Source organism: Scardinius erythrophthalmus (assembly GCF_964197995.2).
Source record: "Scardinius erythrophthalmus genome assembly, contig: HAP1_SCAFFOLD_51, whole genome shotgun sequence".
NCBI lineage: Eukaryota > Metazoa > Chordata > Actinopteri > Cypriniformes > Leuciscidae > Scardinius > Scardinius erythrophthalmus.
In genome coordinates, this window is record NW_028296540.1 from 401,512 (window position 1) to 420,814 (window position 19,303).

The window sequence follows — 19,303 nt, forward strand, 5'->3', positions numbered from 1 at the left end:
GTTCTGAACATTTGGAAACAGTAAAAGACAGTATGGTAAACCAAAGTATGACCAACATCTGTAAATACATTTAGCCCCCAAAATTTAGTACACTTGCAAAAAAAGAAAAAAAAGAAAAAAGAAAAAGGGTTCTGACCAAATATTATGGTAATATGGTACATTAATATGGTAAACATTCAGTACTATGGTATATATCAAAAGTATAACTGTAAACATTTCTATGCAAATTAATTAATTATTGATTCATTAAAATATTAACATTGGGTACCACTGGGGAATGAAATGTAGTTCCCTTCCGTTGTCACTCCGAGTTACGTCGGATGACGACGAATGGGGTTTCGCTTAGAAAGCCTATCATCTTCGAGTATATAAAACGAGCCAATGGCAATGAAATGCCATGGGTCTGCGGAATTTGCATAGCGTATCTCCGCCCCACGCAGGGGGTATATAAGGAAGTGCGCGAGCAGAATGCAGATATGTTTTCGCTTCGGAGCCAAGTTGATTCTTCACTCCACAGCCAATTCTGAGTTCATCTCTTCATTCTCTTCGAGACGAGCCTCTCTCCAAGTGTTGGTGTGACAGCGAGTTCCAGCGAGTGCACATTCCCTGCTTATCTGTGCAGTGATTTGCCAGAGTTTGTGTGTTCATCTCCCTGGTCGCTTCAGCATTTGTGGAGAAATCTCCTTTCACAAAAGAGCATTGCACGCAGCACGTCTTTTTAAAGATGCCTCGCCCGTGTATTTCTGGTTGCGGTCTATATGTGTCTGACTCTGATGGGCACAATCGCTGTCTTGTGTGTCTGGGTGTCGAGCACGCTAAGGCAGCGTTTGTGGATGAGTCATGTTCCCATTGCGGGAACATGCCCATCGCACGGTTGCGGTCGAGACTCAATGACCTTCGTGGTAGAGTCCCCTCACCCGCACCCCGATCTACTGGCTCCGCGAGAGCTAGTACTTCGGCTGGCGGCCAGGGTGACCTGAGGGTTACGGTGTGGAACAAAGCGCCGACTATTCCACGCTCCACACCGCCCTCTAGCACTGTGCAACCCGCGAGTGTTCCAAATGAGCCTGCAGTACAGTCCACTGACTTGCCGCATGTCTCATTTGGCGCTCCAGAGGAGGACCGTATGTCGATCGCTGCATCACAAGGTGGGCAGGAGTCCTTGGGAAGTGACGATTCGGCTGTGCTGCCACCCTCGGGTGTCCCAGCATTGCCCGAGTCTGATCCCGAGCTGACGGCCATGCTTTCCCGGGCAGCCGCGGCCATTGGTCTTGAGTGGTCCCCGCCACCTGGGCCAGTGCGCTCGCGGCTGGATGATTGGTTTTTGGGAGCGGCCGCTGACCCTCGTCGCCGCCCAACCCCAATACCTTTCTTCCCGGATGTGCATGAGGAGGTCACGAGGTCCTGGAAGGCACCATTGTCTTCCCGTGATCGCTCGGCGGCCTCCTCCGCCTTTCCTCCTCTCGATCAGGGGGCTGCTAAAGGGTACACTGGGGTTCCCCAGGTTGAACGCTCTGTTGCGATGCAACTGTGTCCTCAGAGTGCTTCTTCCCGTGGCGACCCAAAGCACCCCTCCAAGGCCTGTAGGTTCTCCTCCACCCTCGTGGCGAAGGCCTACAGAGCTGCGGGGCAGGCAGCCTCCTCACTGCATGCCATGGCAACACTGCAAGTCTACCAGGCCCAGTTGTTGCGTGACATGCATGAGGGGAGGACTGACCCAGCACTCTTCGATGAGTTGCGTGCCGCCACCGACCTCGCTCTCCGGGCGACGAAGGTGACCGCACGCTCGCTGGGTCAGGTGATGTCCACATGTGTGGTCCAGGAACGACACCTGTGGCTCAACCTGGCTGATATGCGGCCCGGAGCGGACCCGGTTCCTCGACACCCCCATATCCCAGGCTGGCCTCTTCGGCGGTGCAGTCGAGGACTTTGCCCAGCAGTTCTCGACTGCCCAGAAGCAGACTGAGGCTTTAAAACATGTCCTGCCCTGGCGGCCCGCTGCTTCGGCAGCGCAGTCGTCGGCACAGGTGCCTCAGCCCGCTCGCCGCCGAGGGCGCCCTCCTGTGGCTACCGCCCCTCCCGACCGGCCTCAGCAGTCATCTGCCTCCGGCCCGCGTCGTGAAGGAAGCCGCAGGAAGGCGCCACAGCCCTCTCCCGCCCCGCGCCCCGCTAAACGCCAGGCCAAGCGGCGCTCCTGAGACGGGCTGCTCAGAGATGGTTTTGAGTTCTTTTCAGGAGCCGGTAGCAGGGCCGCTCCTTCCCCCGGTGGAGGGCCGGGGGAGAATCCTTGGTTATCCCATTCCCGTTGCTCGTCCCACGACGGGCAGCACCCTAAAATGGTTAAAGAAAGAACTCACTCTCCCATCTCTGAGCACACAGAGTTCTCGGATGACAGTGCGCGCCGCTCACGAGCCCCGCCACTCTCATCCCCCTCTGTCGCCAGACCCCTGCCAGAGCACGCCCCCGTGGGACGCTGGTCCTCCCCTGGCCTCCTCTGGCAGGACGCGGCTAATGACTGTGCCCCCGCACTGGGCCGCTATGCCACCCACGCCTGGGCCGGTCATTCCGCCTTACTGCACCACCGACGGTACGTCTGTGGTCCGTATGACCCCGCTGGTTCAGTTTCTGGGAGCCTGGTTAGAGCTTCCCGGTCTGTCCCGATAGGGGTCGCGAGGACCATCAGGCTCGGCTACGCGATTCAGTTCGTGCGGTCTCCTCCCCGCTTCAGGGGAGTCCGCTTCACATTGGTCGGTGGCAATGCCCCTGTCATGAGAGCGGAGGTCGCCACCCTACTGGCGAAGGGTGCGATCGAGACTGTCCCTCCAGCCGAAATGAGGTCCGGCTTCTACAGCCCTTACTTCATTGTACCGAAGAAATCCGGTGGGTTACGACCTATCCTGGACCTGCGCGTCTTGAACTGCTCCCTTCACAGGCTGCCGTTCAAGATGCTCACGGCCAAACGCCTTTTCGAATGCGTACGGCCACAGGATTGGTTTGCAGGATTGGTTTGCAACGCCTACTTCCATGTCTCCATTCTTCCTCGACACAGACCGTTTCTTCGGTTTGCTTTCGAGGGGCAGGCATACCAGTACGCGGTTCTCCCTTTCGGGCTAGCCCTGTCTCCTCGCGTCTTCACGAAGGTCGTCGAGGCAGCCCTTGTTTCCCCAACGAGAACACGGGGTTCGCATCCTGAACTATCTCGACGACTGGCTGATTCTAGCTCACTCTCGAGACCAGGTTTGCGAACACAGGGACCTTGTGCTCCGGCACCTAGCTCGTCTGGGCCTTCGGGTCAACTGGGAGGAGAGCAAACTCTGCCCCGTGCAGAGGATCTCTATTCTCGGTATGTAAATCGACTCGGTTGCCATGTGCGCGCAGCTTACGAGCGAGCGCGCGCAATCACTGCTGACTTGTCTTCGTCAGTTCAAGGGCAAGAGTGCGGTCCCACTGAAACTCTTTCAGAGGCTCCTGGGGCATATGGCATCCGCAGCCGCAGTAACGCCGCTCGGTTTGCTTCATATGAGACCGCTTCAGCTTTGGCTTCGCGATCGAGTCCCGAGGTGGGCATGGCAACACGGCAGGCTCCGGGTCCCAGTGACTCCGACCTGCCGTCAGACCTTCTCCCCGTGGCTGAACCTCAATTTTCTACGGGCCGGAGTTCCCTTAGAACGAGCTTCCAGGCATGTTGTGGTATCAACAGATGCCTCCGCCACGGGTTGGGGTGCCATGTGCAATGGATGTGCTGCCGCGGGCTCCTGGACAGGACCCCAGCGCCTTTGGCATGTCAATTGCCTCGAGTTGCTGGCTGTACGCCTTGCCCTGCACCGCTTTCGGGCGTTGCTCAAGGGTCAACACGTACTAGTCCGATCAGACAATACCGCCACAGTAGCGTACATCAACCGTCAAGGTGGTCTACGCTCCCGCCGTATGTCGCAACTCGCCCGCCACCTCCTTATATGGAGTCAGAAGCATCTGAGGTCGCTTCGAGCCATTTATATCCCGGGAGACCTGAACCAGGCGGCCGACGAGCTGTCCCGGCTTCGGCCTCTTGCTGGAGAATGGCGACTCCATCCCCAGACGGTTCAGCTGATTTGGGATCAGTTCGGGGATGCACAGGTAGATCTGTTTGCCTCCCACGACTCGTCCCACTGCGACCTGTATTATTCCCTGACCGAGGGCACGCTCGGCACGGATGCACTGGCGCACAGCTGGCCGCGGGGCCTCCGCAAGTATGCGTTTCCCCCAGTGAGCCTTCTTGCGCAGACCTTGCGCAAGATCAGGGAGGACGAGGAGCAGGTAATTTTGGTTGCCCCGTATTGGCACAACCGCACCTGGTTCCCAGAACTAGTTCTCCTCGCGACAGCACCTCCCTGGCCTATTCCCCTGAGGAAGGACCTGCTTTCTCAGGGACGGGGCACCTTATGGCACCCTCGTCCCGACCTGTGGAACCTCCACGTGTGGCTTCTGGACGGGACGAGGTAGGTTTGAGTACCCTACCACCAGCGGTGGTGGCTACCATCACTTCCGCTAGAGCATCGTCCACGAGACATGTATATGCGTTGAAGTGGAACCTCTTCGTCAACTGGTGTTCTTCTAAAAATCTTGAACCCATGAAATGCCCCATCAGTGTCGTGCTTTCCTTCCTGCAAGAGGGGTTGGAGCGAAGGCTGTCTCCCTCCACCCTGAAAGTGTATGTTGCCGCCATTGCCGCACATCACGACGCAGTTGATGGTAAGTCCTTGGGAAAGCACGACCTGATCGTCAGGTTCCTGAGGGGAGCGAGGAGACTACATCCTCCTCGTCCTCCCCTCGTACCCTCTTGGGACCTCTCAGTGGTTTTAACTGCCCTGCAGAGTGCTCCCTTTGAGCCTCTGCAATCAGTGGAGCTTAAGTTCCTGTCAATGAAGACAGCGCTCCTGGTTGCATTGGCCTCCATCAAGAGGGTAGGGGACCTGCAGGCATTTTCGGTTGACGAAGCGTGCCTGGAGTTCGGGCTGGCTAACTCTCACGTGTTCCTGAGACCCCGGCCTGGATATGTGCCCAAGGTTCCCACCACACCTTTTCGAGATCAGGTGGTGAACCTGCAAGCGCTGCCTTTGGAGGAGGCAGACCCAGCCTTGGCACTGCTCTGTCCAGTACACGCCCTCCGTGCTTACGTAGACAGAACGCAGTGTTTCAGGACCTCAGACCAGCTCTTTGTCTGTTATGGTGGGAAGCTGAAGGGAAAGGCTCTCTCCAAGCAAAGGTTGTCTCACTGGATAGTGGACGCCATTGCTTTGGCTTACCAGCAGCAAGGTCGACCATGCCCCCTTGGTGTGACGGCCCACTCCACTTGGAGTGTGGCATCCTCTTGGGCTCTAGCGCATGGCGCCTCGCTAACAGACATCTGCAGAGCTGCAGGCTGGGCGACACCTAACACATTCGCGAGATTCTACAATCTCCGAGTGGAGCCAGTTTCTTCTCATGTACTCGCCTCAACTAGCCGGTACTAGATTCTGTTCAGGTGTCTTCGCTTGCTCGCCATTCCTCTCCACGGACGGGATACGTGCGATATTTCCTCAGGTGAGCCTAATAAGCCCTGAGTCTCCTCCAGCACTGACGACGTCAACGCCAGAGTTATGCCACCGGCAGCTTCGCGCTTGGCTAGGTGCCTCCATGTGCATGGTTCCCCCTCTGGGCGACCCCCACATGTGTATTCCACTGTAAGCCTCCTTGAGCATGTGTCTTTCCCTTGGGGTTGAAATATTCCACCTGCGGCTGGACACCCCAGTGTTACTCCGTATGCAGCCCTTCGGGGTCATATGTGTATTCCAAGTCCCCCCCTTCGGGTTGGGCATGATTGCATATTTCCACTGAGATATGCTTCCCAGTGTACCTTGGTATTCCTGTGTTAAGTAGGAGTCCTTCGTCTGTGCCAGTCTCACGACAGGGAGCTCAGACTTACGCAGGGCACTGGAAGACAGTCGAGAGGTGGCGTGATTACACTGGGAACCCCATTCGTCGTCATCCGACGTAACTCGGAGTGACAACGAAAGGGAACGTCTCGGTTACGTATGTAACCCTCGTTCCCTGAGTAGGGAACGGAGACGTTACGTCTCCCTGCCACTTCCGCTGTACCGCTGGAACGCCTGAGTTCAGTCTCGGCTCCTCAGCGAAGACATATCTGCATTCTGCTCGCGCACTTCCTTATATACCCCCTGCGTGGGGCGGAGATACGCTATGCAAATTCCGCAGACCCATGGCATTTCATTGCCATTGGCTCGTTTTATATACTCGAAGATGATAGGCTTTCTAAGCGAAACCCCATTCGTCGTCATCCGACGTAACGTCTCCGTTCCCTACTCAGGGAACGAGGGTTACATACGTAACCGAGACGTTTCTCAGGCACACACTCAACACTCTTTATTTTTTCTGCATAACATAGATGTCTACAGATCATAAGTTGCAGTCCATCTCTTAAACATGAGATGATGCATTCTTAATGTATGTGGGGGAGTTTGAGTTGTTTAATGTCTTCGGAAGAAAATTAATCGGCAGGGACTTCACTGTGCACAGAATCCTCTTCAGAAGATATGAATAGAGCATGAAACATTACATGTTCACGTATTAAAAGGGCAGTAGTGGTTGACGCGCCCAAGGCCACTATATCGGCTGATATTTGACATTTGCTTATTATCACCATCGACTGATACGTTTTTCTGTTTGGCCGATGTGTCGGAAATGGAACTTTTATTTTGACAGCCCTGAGAATGCCAGCGCCTGAGCACACAGTACTCCTATTCTTCGTCTTCTTTAATTTATATTCTCTGTTTAACAGTTCTGTCATATAAGTTATTATATTACACGTTATTATACATATTATATGTTATTACTGTACAATAAGTATTGTATTGTTTTTCCTTTTACATTATGTTGACTAATAATAATTGAGATAAATAAGATAATTTAAAATAAGGTTGTTTTGGACCTTAAAAATAGCTTAAATCGGATGCGGACAGGAGAGTTTAAGACAATCTTTAAATCCTTGATTTCAAACTGCTATCTATCTTTCTGTCCAGTTGGCCACTATATCCTATTCATGTCATGTTCACTGTGTACTGTATGTAAAATTAAGTGTTCCCTTGTCTTCCTTTGAATATATGATATTAATATATTCCTTTAAATATGATGATTTCCACTACGCACAAACTTTTATTTTTTTTCAGGGTTTTTTTTATTTTTTTATTTTTTACAGATTTTATTTATTTCCAATTCAGTAAATATTAAGTAAAATAAATATAAATTTTGTTTGAGCAAGTGTTATGTGTGTGATTTATATCGGACATCAAATAAATCGATATCAGCCGATCACTAAAGGGCAGTGCTTGTCAGGTTTGCACAAACGAAGCAGACAAGATGGTAAGTTTGATATTTTAATAGCAGAATGGATCGGACACAGCGTGAAAGGTGAGTAAACAGGAAGTAGATCATCAGATGAAGCTTAACTGAATGATAACCAAGTCTCTCTCTCTCTTGCAGATGAAGATGATGAAGTTTCTCTGATGACAGAATGAAGACAGGCTGAAGAAGATCGGGATCGACGGTGAGTATGCAGGTAGGTAATGTAGAGAGTCTGTGTGTCATGAATCGACGAGATCAGACAATGACTGAATGGTGAATGCAGGTATATATGGGTGAGCTGAAGATGAGATCCAGGTGACGGTGATTAGTAATCCGGTGATAATGAACGGGTGAATGACTGAGTAGGCGGAGTGAGGGAATGAGTGGGACGAGATGGTGATAGAATCCTGACAGTACCCCCCCTCCCGAGACGGCTCTTGACGTCTGGGAAGAAGAGGGATGTTGCCGGCGGCGAGGTCGACCACGACCCCTGGGAGCTGGACGGTCAGGATGGTCGGTATGGAACTGGGAGAGTAGAGCGGGGTCTAGGATGTCATCACAAAGTACCCAGGAACGCTCCTCTGGTCCGTAATCCTCCCAGTCCACCAGGTACTCCAGACGGGGACCTCGCCGCCGGGAGTCCATGATGGATCAGACTCTATAGATGGGCTCTTCTTCCACAGGAACGGGAGGAGGAGGTACGTCATCAGAGGTGGAATCTGTGGGAACAGGAGAGACCGGGTCAGTGAAGGGTTTGAGAAGAGAGACATGGAAAGAAGGAGAGATCCTGTACTGAGGTGGAAGGTTAAGCCTGTAGGTTACTTCGTTCAACTGCGTCTGGATGGTGAATGGTCCAATGAATCGAGGACTCAGCTTACGGTAAGGCAGGCGGAGGCGAATGTCCCGCGTCGATAACCACACCTTCTGACCAGGTTGATATTGAGGGGTATCGGCTCGCCGATGGTCCGCTTGATCCTTGTGCCTCCGCACTGCCTGTTGTAGATGCACATGAGCTGAGTCCCATACCCCCTCGCTCTGATGGAACCAGAAGTCGACAGCTGGAACCTCCGAGGGCTCACCCGAACAAGGGAAGAGTGGTGGTTGGTATCCGAGAATGCACTGGAAGGGGGTGAGCCCGGTGGTATTCTGTGTGAGGGAATTCTGGGCGTATTCCGCCCAGGGGAGGTATCGGCTCCAGCTGTCTTGGTACTGGTGGCAGTATGTTCGCAGGAAACGTCCAATCTCCTGAATCTTCGGCTCAGTCTGGCCGTTGGTCTGCGGATGGTATCCTGATGATAGACTGACAGAGACCCTGAGAAGCTTGAAGAAGACGTGCCACACCCGGGAGATAAATTGGGGTCCCCTGTCCGAGACAATGTCTTCGGGAATGCCGAAATTTCTGAATACATGATGAAATAGTGCTTCTGCCTAGGGCTGTAGTCAACCAAAGAAATGCTTAGTCGACCAAAGACCTGTCCTGCACAACGATTAGTCGACTAAAAAAAAAAAAAAAATGTTTTGCATTTTGATTGAACATTTATTAAACAATTGTCATAGAGCATTTATAAAACAACAACGAATTTTTTTTTTTTTTCTTTTTCTTTTTTTGACACCTGGGATCCCCGCGAAACGGTTCTCATTTGCGCTTGAATAAGGCCTGCGACACACTGGCTGATGGCGTGAGAGTCTCAGCTGCATTGGGTGTCTGTTTTTATTTCGGCTCCCATGTTAATAGGTTGGAGTTTGCACACTGCCTGCGTGAGACACGCGTCTCAGGCGCGGCTCGAGCCACACGGAAAGCGGAAAACGCGTGCATGCTAGAAATAGAACCGATGCCTGAGTGTTCCAGCAACGGGAGTGTTCTCTAGCTAGAGCGCAGAACAGCGGAGTTTGTATGGACCGAAGAGCATGTCTGAGCTTGTATTGCTTCTGTTGCTTTGACATTGTGGAAAATAGAATAATAGAAACAAAATGTATTAGACTTTTTACCCGTTATTATCATCAATCTAAATTAATCTCGTTTTTAATTTAGGCTAACTTAATTTCGTTTTTCTTTATTTAAATTTCGTTTTTTCTTTATTTAAATTTCGTTTTTCTTTAGGCCTATTTAAATTTCGTTTTTCTTTATTTAAATTTCGTTTTTCTTTATTTAAATTTCATTTTTTCTGTATTTAAATTTCGTTTTTTTTCTTTATTTAAATTTCGTTTTTCTTTATTTAAATTTCGTTTTTCTTTATTTAAATCTACCCTTTACTGTGTCAGTAATTTGTTAGTCAGAAAAATATTAGACTACCTTAAAAGTATTGCTTAAGTTAACAGACTGTGTGCGTTTTATATCACTAGTGCAGTGTCCGTTCTCGGAGAATATTTCCTAAACCCTGCTCGCGTGAGGTGCGCCGCTTCCCGCTCGCGCTGTTCTGTAGTTTACTATTAATTCTGAACGTGTCGTGTCTGTCTATATTGCACCAAATGCGACACTGCACTCCCTTGTGAAGTCGATTGGATGAACGGTTCTCGAAATAATCAAAATGCAAACGGACAGACAGACACATAGAGATTACTACCTATTCCTTACTGAGCGCAAAGCAGCAGTGAAGCAGCCACAGGTGCGGTTCCCGAGTGTTCTACGTGGTGCGCTAAACTGTGGCGCTGTTACAAAATAGCCTAAATTAAAGCATTTAAAGTTGGGGATAAAACATAGGCTAATTATATTTAGAATACAGTAATATATAACTGCTTATAAAGGAATAAATAAAGGAAAAAAAATAAAAAATTAAGACTGGTCGACCAATGAGAATGTCAGTCGATCAAGACGGCATCGACCGATTAGTCGACTAAACGACTAAAGTTGACAGCCCTACTTCTGCCGTTTCTAATGCCGTGGAAATACCAGGTAAAGGTATCAGTTTGCAACCTTTGGAAAATCTGTCCACAACGACGAGAACACAGGTAAATCCTCCTGATCTAGGAAGGTCAGTCTTGAAATCTACTCTGATGTGAGACCAAGGGCGTCTGGGTAGAGGTAGTGGTACGAGTTTACCCTCAGGGAGCTTTCTGGGAGTGTTGGTGATGGCACAGACTGAGCAGCCGCGGACGAACCTGGAAACATCTTCGGAGATGGACGGCCACCAGTACCGTTGACTGAGAAGCGAGAGGGTACGCTTGCTACCTGGATGTCCAGAGCCCGGAACAGTGTGAGCTGAGTCCAGAAGGGGAGTGCGAAGATGTTGTGGCATGAATGGACCTCCCGGCGGAGCAGGATGGCGAGTGTTTTCCTGGGAAATCTGCTGGTCGATATCCCAAAGAATGGGGCTGAGGATTACGGCTGGAGGGAGGATGGGTTCATAACTGAGATCCTCAGAAGATGAATGATGGAGTCAAGAAAGTGCGTCTGCCTTGCAATTCTTACTTTCTGGTCGGTAAGTAACAACGAAGTCGAATCGAGTGAAGAAGAGTGCCCAGCGGGCCTGACGAGGATTCAATCTTTTTGCCTCCCGAAGATATTCCAAGTTACGATGATCTGTAATCACGTCGAACTGATGATTTGCTCCCTCCAGCCAATGCCTCCATTCTTCTAATGCCAGTTTTATGGCCAACAGTTCCCGGTTGCCGATGTCATAATTTCGCTCCGCCGGGGCTAGCTTTTTGGAAAAGAAGGCACATGGATGGAGTCTGGGAGGCTCACCCTGCCGCTGTGACAGCACCGCTCCAACCCCGGTGGAAGAGGCATCAACCTCAACGACAAATGGAAGATCTGGATTGGGATGAACAAGGATTGGCGCAGTCGTCAAGTCAAGTCATCTTCATTTATATAACGCTTTTAACAATGTAGATTGTCTCAAAGCAGCTTTACAGAGATAAGCGTATAATTTAAGGTAACAGAGATTGTTTCGGCTTTACAGCAGAGTTAAGTTATTTCCATCTAAAGTTAGTTTTAATTGATTTGGTTCCGTCGCAATGATCATTTGTTATTAAATTAGGGGCCGCTAAGACGACACCATTCTCTCTACACAGACTTTAAACGCGAACCTGTGAGAAACGCTGATGGCGTTCACAAGCGCATTTAGTATGGGTTCTATAGTTATGTGCGTTTGAATATACGCAGGTTTGGAATTCCCTACAAGCCAAGCCTAAACAAAATACTTGTCTTTCCTTATAAATTTTGATAAGGAATTTTATTTTATTTGTTGCTTTGGGGTAGGACCGCGAGACGAATTTTCCCGACAACGCCTTATCTGTAGAGTGGTAGTGGGATCCTCCATAGGGAGAGACTAGTTGGCACTTCAGCACTGCGTTGTCATCGGTCCAGGTGAAGGTCCTTCGTCAGATCTGGATACGGCCTGGATCCGGCAGGCTGCAGGAAAAACCTTGGGATAAACACAGACACTAAAATTAGCGTAGATGCCATTCTTCTCATGATGTAACGAGTACATCAGGATTTTTGGGAAGTGTTCCCGGTTCCGGCTGACCTAATCTATGCAGCATAACATTAAATTATAGAAGTCTATAATGTATTATGTGAAAGCTAGGTCAAAGAGATGTGTCTTTAATCTGGCTTTGAACTGACAAAGTCGTGAAGGCTTCTTTGAGGCGATGGAAGGCCTGGAGGGCATTGGGAGTCAAGGACAGAGACTTGGGCCGGCCTTTTAATGAAGAGGTGAGGGGAGCACTGATGAGACTGTAGTTCTTGATGAATCTTCTGTAGAAATTGGCAAAACCGAGGAATCTTTGGAGTTCTTTGATAGATGTGGGTAATGGCCAGTCTTGGATTGTTTCCACTTTCCTCTGGTCCATCTGGATACCGTGCTGGTCAATGATGTAACCCAGGAATTGAACAGAGGTGTTATGGAACTCACACTTCTCCAGTTTCAGGTACAGCTTGTGTTCTCTCAGTTTCTCTAGTACTTGGATGGCATGACGATGGTGTTCGGCAAGTGAAGATGAGTAGATGAGGATATCGTCAATGTAGACAAACACAAAGCGGTTGAGGTACTCTCGGAACACTTCGTTCATGTACCCCTGGAAGACCGCTGGAGCGTTAGACAGCCCGAAGGGCATAACCTGATATTCATAGTGGCCAGAGGGGGTGACGAACGCTGTCTTCCACTCATCTCCATGCTGTATACGGATCAAGTTGTATGCAATCCGAAGGTCTAGTTTGGAAAATATACGAGCCCCACGCACCTGTTCCAAGGCAGCTGGGACCAGAGAAAGGGGATAGCTGTATTTGACGGTTTGAGAGTTGAGATGGCGGTAATCGATGCACGGCCTCAAGCCTCCGTCCTTCTTACCCACAAAGAATAAACTAGAAGCGGCAGGGGAGGTTAATGTGCGGATGAACTGTTGTTGCAATGCCTCCTCCACATACTCCTCCATGGCCTTCTGCTCCGGGATGGACAGAGGATAAACACGGCCTTTAGGTAGAGTGGATCCAGATAGCAAGTCGATAGCGCAATCCCATGGCCGATGAGGTGGTAATTTGGTTGCCAGCTTCTTGCTGAACACATCCTGGAACGCCTGGTACTCCACTGGAATCTTCACTTGATGATGTACTTCAGGGCTCTCAACCGAGGTGGAACAGACAGGAATTTTGGACCTTTTATTTGACGTCGATGATGATGAGGAAGAGGAGGTTTTCTTGATGGAAGATAGACAGGACAGATGACAGGTCTCTCCCCAGCGCAGGATTTAGCCAGATTTCCAGTGGAGGGTCGGCTGATATTGGACAGACCAGGGGCATCCCAGGATGAGCTCAGCGGTGGACTCCTCCAGCACCATAAAAGAGATTTTCTCCGAATGCAGACAACCAACACGCAGCGTCAGAGTAGATGAATAGTGACGAATTCGACCTCGACCCAGCGGCTTTCCCTGGATAGTTTGTACCTGGAGGTCTTGAGTGCTGCGGTGTTTGCGGATGTTCAATTTTTGGAGAAGCTGGGTGGAAATGAAATTCCCCGCTGAACCGGAGTCGATGAGGGCTTGCGCAGAGACACAAATACGTGAGGTTAGGAGATGTACAGTGGTGTGGTTTAAGGCTTCAATTTTGGGTGAGACTTGAATGGTACTTACCGCTGGGCGTGGAGGTTGAACGGGACAGGTACTGAGAAGATGTTTATCAGATGCACAATAGAGACAGAGATTATGGAGGATTCGTCGCTGAAGCTCCGAAGCTGGAAGGTGGGTGGAGCCGATCTCCATAGGCTCTGGTGCTGGAGGAGCGATTGATAAAAACCACCATCAACTGGCGAATATTAGGATTTAACCCATGACGAAAACAACACGAGCAGAATCGTTACTAAATTGATGTTCTTGCATGGAGAAATACAAGGATACCTGGAGAAGAAACCCACTGCAGTCCTCCGCCCCACCGGAGAATGTCGCTGGTCGGGCCATGGGACACGCTGAGGCAGTGAACGAAGCAACGGGACCTTGAGAAAGTGAAGCTCATGGTGTGGGTTGATGAATGGCGGCCGGGATGGCAGGTGGATTTGCCGTGGATTCCGATGGATTCTGCATCATAGGTCTGATCTTCTGTCAGGTTTGCACAAACGAAGCAGACAAGATGGTAAGTTTGATATTTTAATAGCAGAATGGATCGGACACAGCGTGAAAGGTGAGTAAACAGGAAGTAGATAATCAGATGAAGCATAACTGAATGATAACCAAGTCTCTCTCTCTCTTGCAGATGAAGATGATGAAGTTTCTCTGATGACAGAATGAAGACAGGCTGAAGAAGATCGGGATCGACGGTGAGTATGCAGGTAGGTAATGTAGAGAGTCTGTGTGTCATGAATCGACGAGATCAGACAATGACTGAATGGTGAATGCAGGTATATATGGGTGAGCTGAAGATGAGATCCAGGTGACGGTGATTAGTAATCCGGTGATAATGAACGGGTGAATGACTGAGTAGGCGGAGTGAGGGAATGAGTGGGACGAGATGGTGATAGAATCCTGACAGTGCTTAAGATAGAAGAGAATTACAATTTCCAGAATCCTCATTCTAAATGTTGTATTTCGCCTGTTCTAAGTGCCACTATAGATACAAATACTAGTATTTTCAAATTTCCATTCAATTTTGGCTAAAATCTATTCATTGAAATGCATTTGGAAGTGTCTGTAATTAAACTCTTCATCTTACAGTAACAGTCTCACCCCATGTCATATGACCTGAGCGTGAAGATGGATTGTCACCGATGGGCATCTGATTTCATATGACATGATTTTGTCTCAATGAGGTGTCAAAACACCAAATACATGAACTTACTCCTCTCTGGTGTCAAAGGAAATGTCACTAAAGCAATATAAAATATATAAAAAATGATCTGTCTGATATATTTCATGTGGTCTTAGAAATCTAAATCTGCATCAATAAGAGTAATACAACCCACACTCAATATGTTCAGTGTTCAAAAACAATACTTAAAATATATACGTGATTAATAAGCACAACAACAACAAAAAAATTCAAAGTTAACACATAGCATTTGCTGGAGCGAATTCCGACAAAACACAAAATTTCTTTTTCTCCCCCTACAGGCTGCTTCGAGTGTTGCATCAAGTGTCTGGGCGGTGTCCCCTATGCCTCTTTGGTGGCCACCATCTTGTGCTTTTCGGGTGTGGCTCTGTTCTGCGGCTGTGGGCATGTGGCACTTACGGGCACTGTGACCATGGTGGAAAACCACTTTTCTCGCATCACCTCCGACCATGCTACCCTCATTGATGTGTAAGTGTGCTCGTATAAATGGCCATGATAATTCAAATACCACAGATACAGTAACTCCCCAATGATAGCTGTATCCATATATTTAGATTGCTACTGTGAGGTGCTTGAGGTGTTATAATTGTTACCTTAGGGTATAAAGAGATGAAAGAAAGCAAATCTTGATCTTGTTTATCTGGTAACACTTTACAATGAGGTTCCATTTGTTAATATTAGTTAACATATAAACTAACAATTAAAAATACTTCTAAAACATTTATTAATCGTAGTTAATGTTCATTTCAACATTTACTTATACATTATTAGAATCGAAAGTTGTATCTGTTAATATTATTTAATGGACCTGAGCTACCATGATCTTTCAATGAACAATTGAAAATTTTCTAAACTTTTTCTAAACAATTTTTCTAAACTTTTACTTGAACAAAGATTAAAAAATACTGTCAAAAATGAATTGCTCATTGTTAGTTCATGTTAGATAGCCTGTCAACTGTCAGTGTTTCGGTAGCGGGACACTTTGTGTGCTTTTTATTGCCTTTTTTTCCCATGTCATGTATTTTAGTAATCATCATGAATTAGATATCATTTGAAAGCTTAAATGTGTTCTAAGCGATGTCACGCGTTTTTTAGGCCAAAACTTTTTTTGTCACATACAGCAAACATCTCCTCACTATCCGCTAGCTGCCTGTCCCCTGAACACACTGTAAAAAAAACGCGGTCTCTGTAGACAGCCCAAGCTCCACAAACGGCAAGAAATACAAACTGGCCCAGCCTGGACCACGAAACATAACAAACAGTGTTCCAGCCAATAACCGACAAGAATGACTTGGGGGTGGAGGTTGGGGGGTTAGTGCACGTGCACATGAAGGGGGGTCTGTGGGGAGTGGAGGAGAGAAGCATGAAGAGGGAAGTTAGCTAGAGAGATGTCCTAGACAAGGACAACGACTAATGTTAAAAAATATATATTCTTGAGAATTTTGATATGGCCGACACACGACGTTCCAATGAACAAATAACAAAGAATAGGGAAGAGGAGAAGGAACGCGCAAAGTCCCGAATTTACATCGGAAAAGTGTTCAAAAGGTGGCAAGAACTCCGCCGGCAGAAGGGCTTCCAATCCAACATTCAGGTGGCTCTGTTTTTGCTGGACAGGTGGGTAAATCCAGTTTGGTTTTTCTAAATGGTTCATGACTGTTTCAGGAAGCACGGAAGGGAGGGGGAGGGGACGGGATGAGGAGGAGGGAGGGTCGAGCTAGCCTCCATTTTGTTTGACAATACTTTGAATGTCAACAAGAAGTGACTTCACCCAACATCGCTTAGAGCACCTTTAAATACTTTCATCCTGTAAAAAACGTTTTGAAATTGGACATTGCTTTACCTTGAAAATGGTATTTTAAATCCTTTTAGCAGATTTTTTTTTTGTGATATCAACTTCAAATTTGGAATACAACATTGGTTAGACATATGCCTTTGATTTTCCAGGAAAAGAGTCCAAATTATTATGTAAAATATATATTTTGTATAAAATTTAAACTGTTTAGTTCAGTACATTTGCTTTAAAGTATATTTTTATAGATTTTTTTCACTTGAACTTTTGAATTTTTGCTTTAACTTCTTCAAGAATCTGCTGAGTGTCTTATTTAAAAAGAGACCAACCTTAGGTCTATGCGGTAACTAGCACAACTTTATTGTAGTGTTATAGTTTATAATTTTCTACCTGTCTGAATTCATGTCCACATGTTAGAACACAGTGACATGCTCAAGAGTGAGTATGTGGTGACAAATGACCTCTAGAGTGCCAGCAAATAACTGGCTGTACTTTCTGTACCATCATGTCATCTTGAGCTTTACTGGGAGCAAATGGCATTTGATTTCATGTGTACATACAGTGTGCAGTAAACACGGTACCTAAAATCTGCCAAGAGTTCATGTGCAGCCCCCACATCAAAATACAATTAATCATTGCCACAATTGTTTACAGAGCAGGAACTCTGGCAAATGTGTTCTTAAATAAACCATGCCTTTATGTTTTGGTATCATTCTATCTAAACTGATCTGTTTTCATGCATGCGAGTTAGAACTAATAAGTTGAAATTGAAAATCCTTTTGTGGTCACTAAGAGTTACATCGTGACGACGAATAGTGTTTTGCTTAGAAAGCCTCTCACCTTCGAGTATTACAAAATGAGCCAATGGCAAGGAAATTCCATGGGTCTGCGGAATTTGCATAGCGTAACTCCGCCCCACCTTGTGGGTATATAAGGAAGTACGCTGGCAACATGCAGATATGTTTTTCGCTTCGGAGACAAGATCCACTCTTCACTCCACAAGCCATCCTGAGAGCTTCATTCTCTTCACTCTTCGAGATGAGCTTCTCTCCAGGTGTTGGTGTGACAGCGATTTCCAGCGAGTGCACATTGCCTGCTGATAGGGTGACCAGACGTCCCGAAAAATTTGGGACAGTCACGAAATCCGAGCTCTAATTGTGCCGAAAATTATACTAAAGCAAAATCTTGAGTAGTTATTGTGTAATAAAACATTAAAAACTGTCCGACGTGTCCGTGGAGGTTGAGTCGTCCTGCAGCCAGCCCCCGCCGGCTGCTCAGTGGCTGCAGCATCTTTTTTGTTTCTTTTTTTGAAGTTCTACAAAGATACCTAGGCGCGAATTTAGATATGCATTGATAAGCTAATTTTCATTCATTCTTCGTTGACATGGCTGGTGTACCGGAATCCCAACACTCCGCTAAAAAGCATAAACATCTCTGCCAGCCAGTCGTAAGGGAGTTATTGATTGGTCAACAGTCATTGTTTTGTTTGTTTTTCCCAATAACATTGGAGTTTATTATAGGCTATGTAGTCTAATATCATAGTAGGACTATGATACCATAGTAGCCCCCCCGAACACCGTCCCGAATTTCAGCCAATCTCATCTGGTCACCCTACCTGCTGATCTGTGCAGTGATCTGCCAGTGTGTGTTTCTCCCTGGTCGCTTCAACACTCTGCGGAGTTTTTTCCTCTCACAAAAGATCTTGTGCGTGGCACGTCTTTTTAATGATGTCTCGCCCGTGCACTTCTGGTTGCGGTCGGACTGTTTCCGAGCACAATTTATGGGCACAATCGCTGCCTTGCGTAGATCACGCTAAGGCAGCCTTTGTTGATGAATCATGTTCTCACTGTGGGAACATGACCTTCGCGACACTGCGGTCGAGACTCAATGTCCTTGTTAGAGGGAGAGTCCCCTCATCCATTTATATTACAGTAAAATGTATCATGTTTAAATTATAGTATGTGTTTGGCTTGTTATATTTTACAGACAATCACTTTTAGAGAACTAAATGTTGAACATATCACAGATATAACTACACATGATGACTGAGCATCTCTTATGCTCACAAAGACTGCATTTATTTTGAGTAAACAGTAAAAACAGTAATATTGTGGATTGTATTATTACAATTTAAAGTAAATGTTTTCAGTGTCACTGTCACATGATCCTTCAGAAATCATTCTAATATGCTCACGGTTTCACCTGCCGTCAGACCTTCACCCCGTGGACGAACCTCAGCTTTCTACGGGCCGGAGTGCCCTTAGAACGAGTTTCCAGACATGTTGTTGTCTCAACAGATGCCTCAACCATGGGCTGGGGTGCCATGTGCAATGGACATGCTGCCACGGGCTCCTGGACAGGACCCCAGCTCCTTTGACATGTCAATTGCCTCGAGTTGCTGGTGGTACGTTTGGCTCTGCACTGCTTCCGTGCATTGCTCAAGAACCAGCACATACTAGTCCGCTCAGACAATACCGCGACAGTAGCATACATCAACCGACAAGGTGGTCTACACTCCCGCCGTATGTCGCAACTCACCCGCCACCGCCTCCTATGGAGTCAGAAGCATCTGAGGTCACTTCGAGCCATTTATATCCTGGGAGACCTGAACCGTGCAGCCGACGAGCTCTCACGGTTTCAGCCTCTTCCCATATATTGGAGACTCTATCCCCAGACGGTTCAGCTGATTTGGGAACAGTTCGGCGACGCACAGATAGATCTGTTTGCCTCCCATGACTCTTCCCATTGCAGCCTCTTTTACTCCCTGACTGAGGGCATGCTTGGCACGGACGCACTGGCGCACAGCTGGCCGCGGGGCCTCCGCAAGTATGTGTTTCACCCAGTGAGCCTTCTTGTACAGACCCTGTGCAAGA

General features: G+C 47.9%; 1 protein-coding gene across 2 annotated transcripts in view; it reads left to right on the forward strand.

Annotated features, from left to right (window-relative positions):
* gpm6ba (glycoprotein M6Ba) overlaps positions 1–19,303 on the forward strand; it is a gene marked incomplete at its 3' end in the record, with an annotated part of 171,903 nt that overhangs the window by 22,130 nt on the left and 130,470 nt on the right. For both annotated transcript variants that reach the window (XM_081394609.1, XM_081394610.1), the window contains exon 2: positions 14,920–15,106. In XM_081394609.1, coding sequence (XP_081250735.1) covers positions 14,920–15,106 — 187 coding nt within the window. The remainder of the gene's footprint in view (positions 1–14,919; positions 15,107–19,303) is intronic.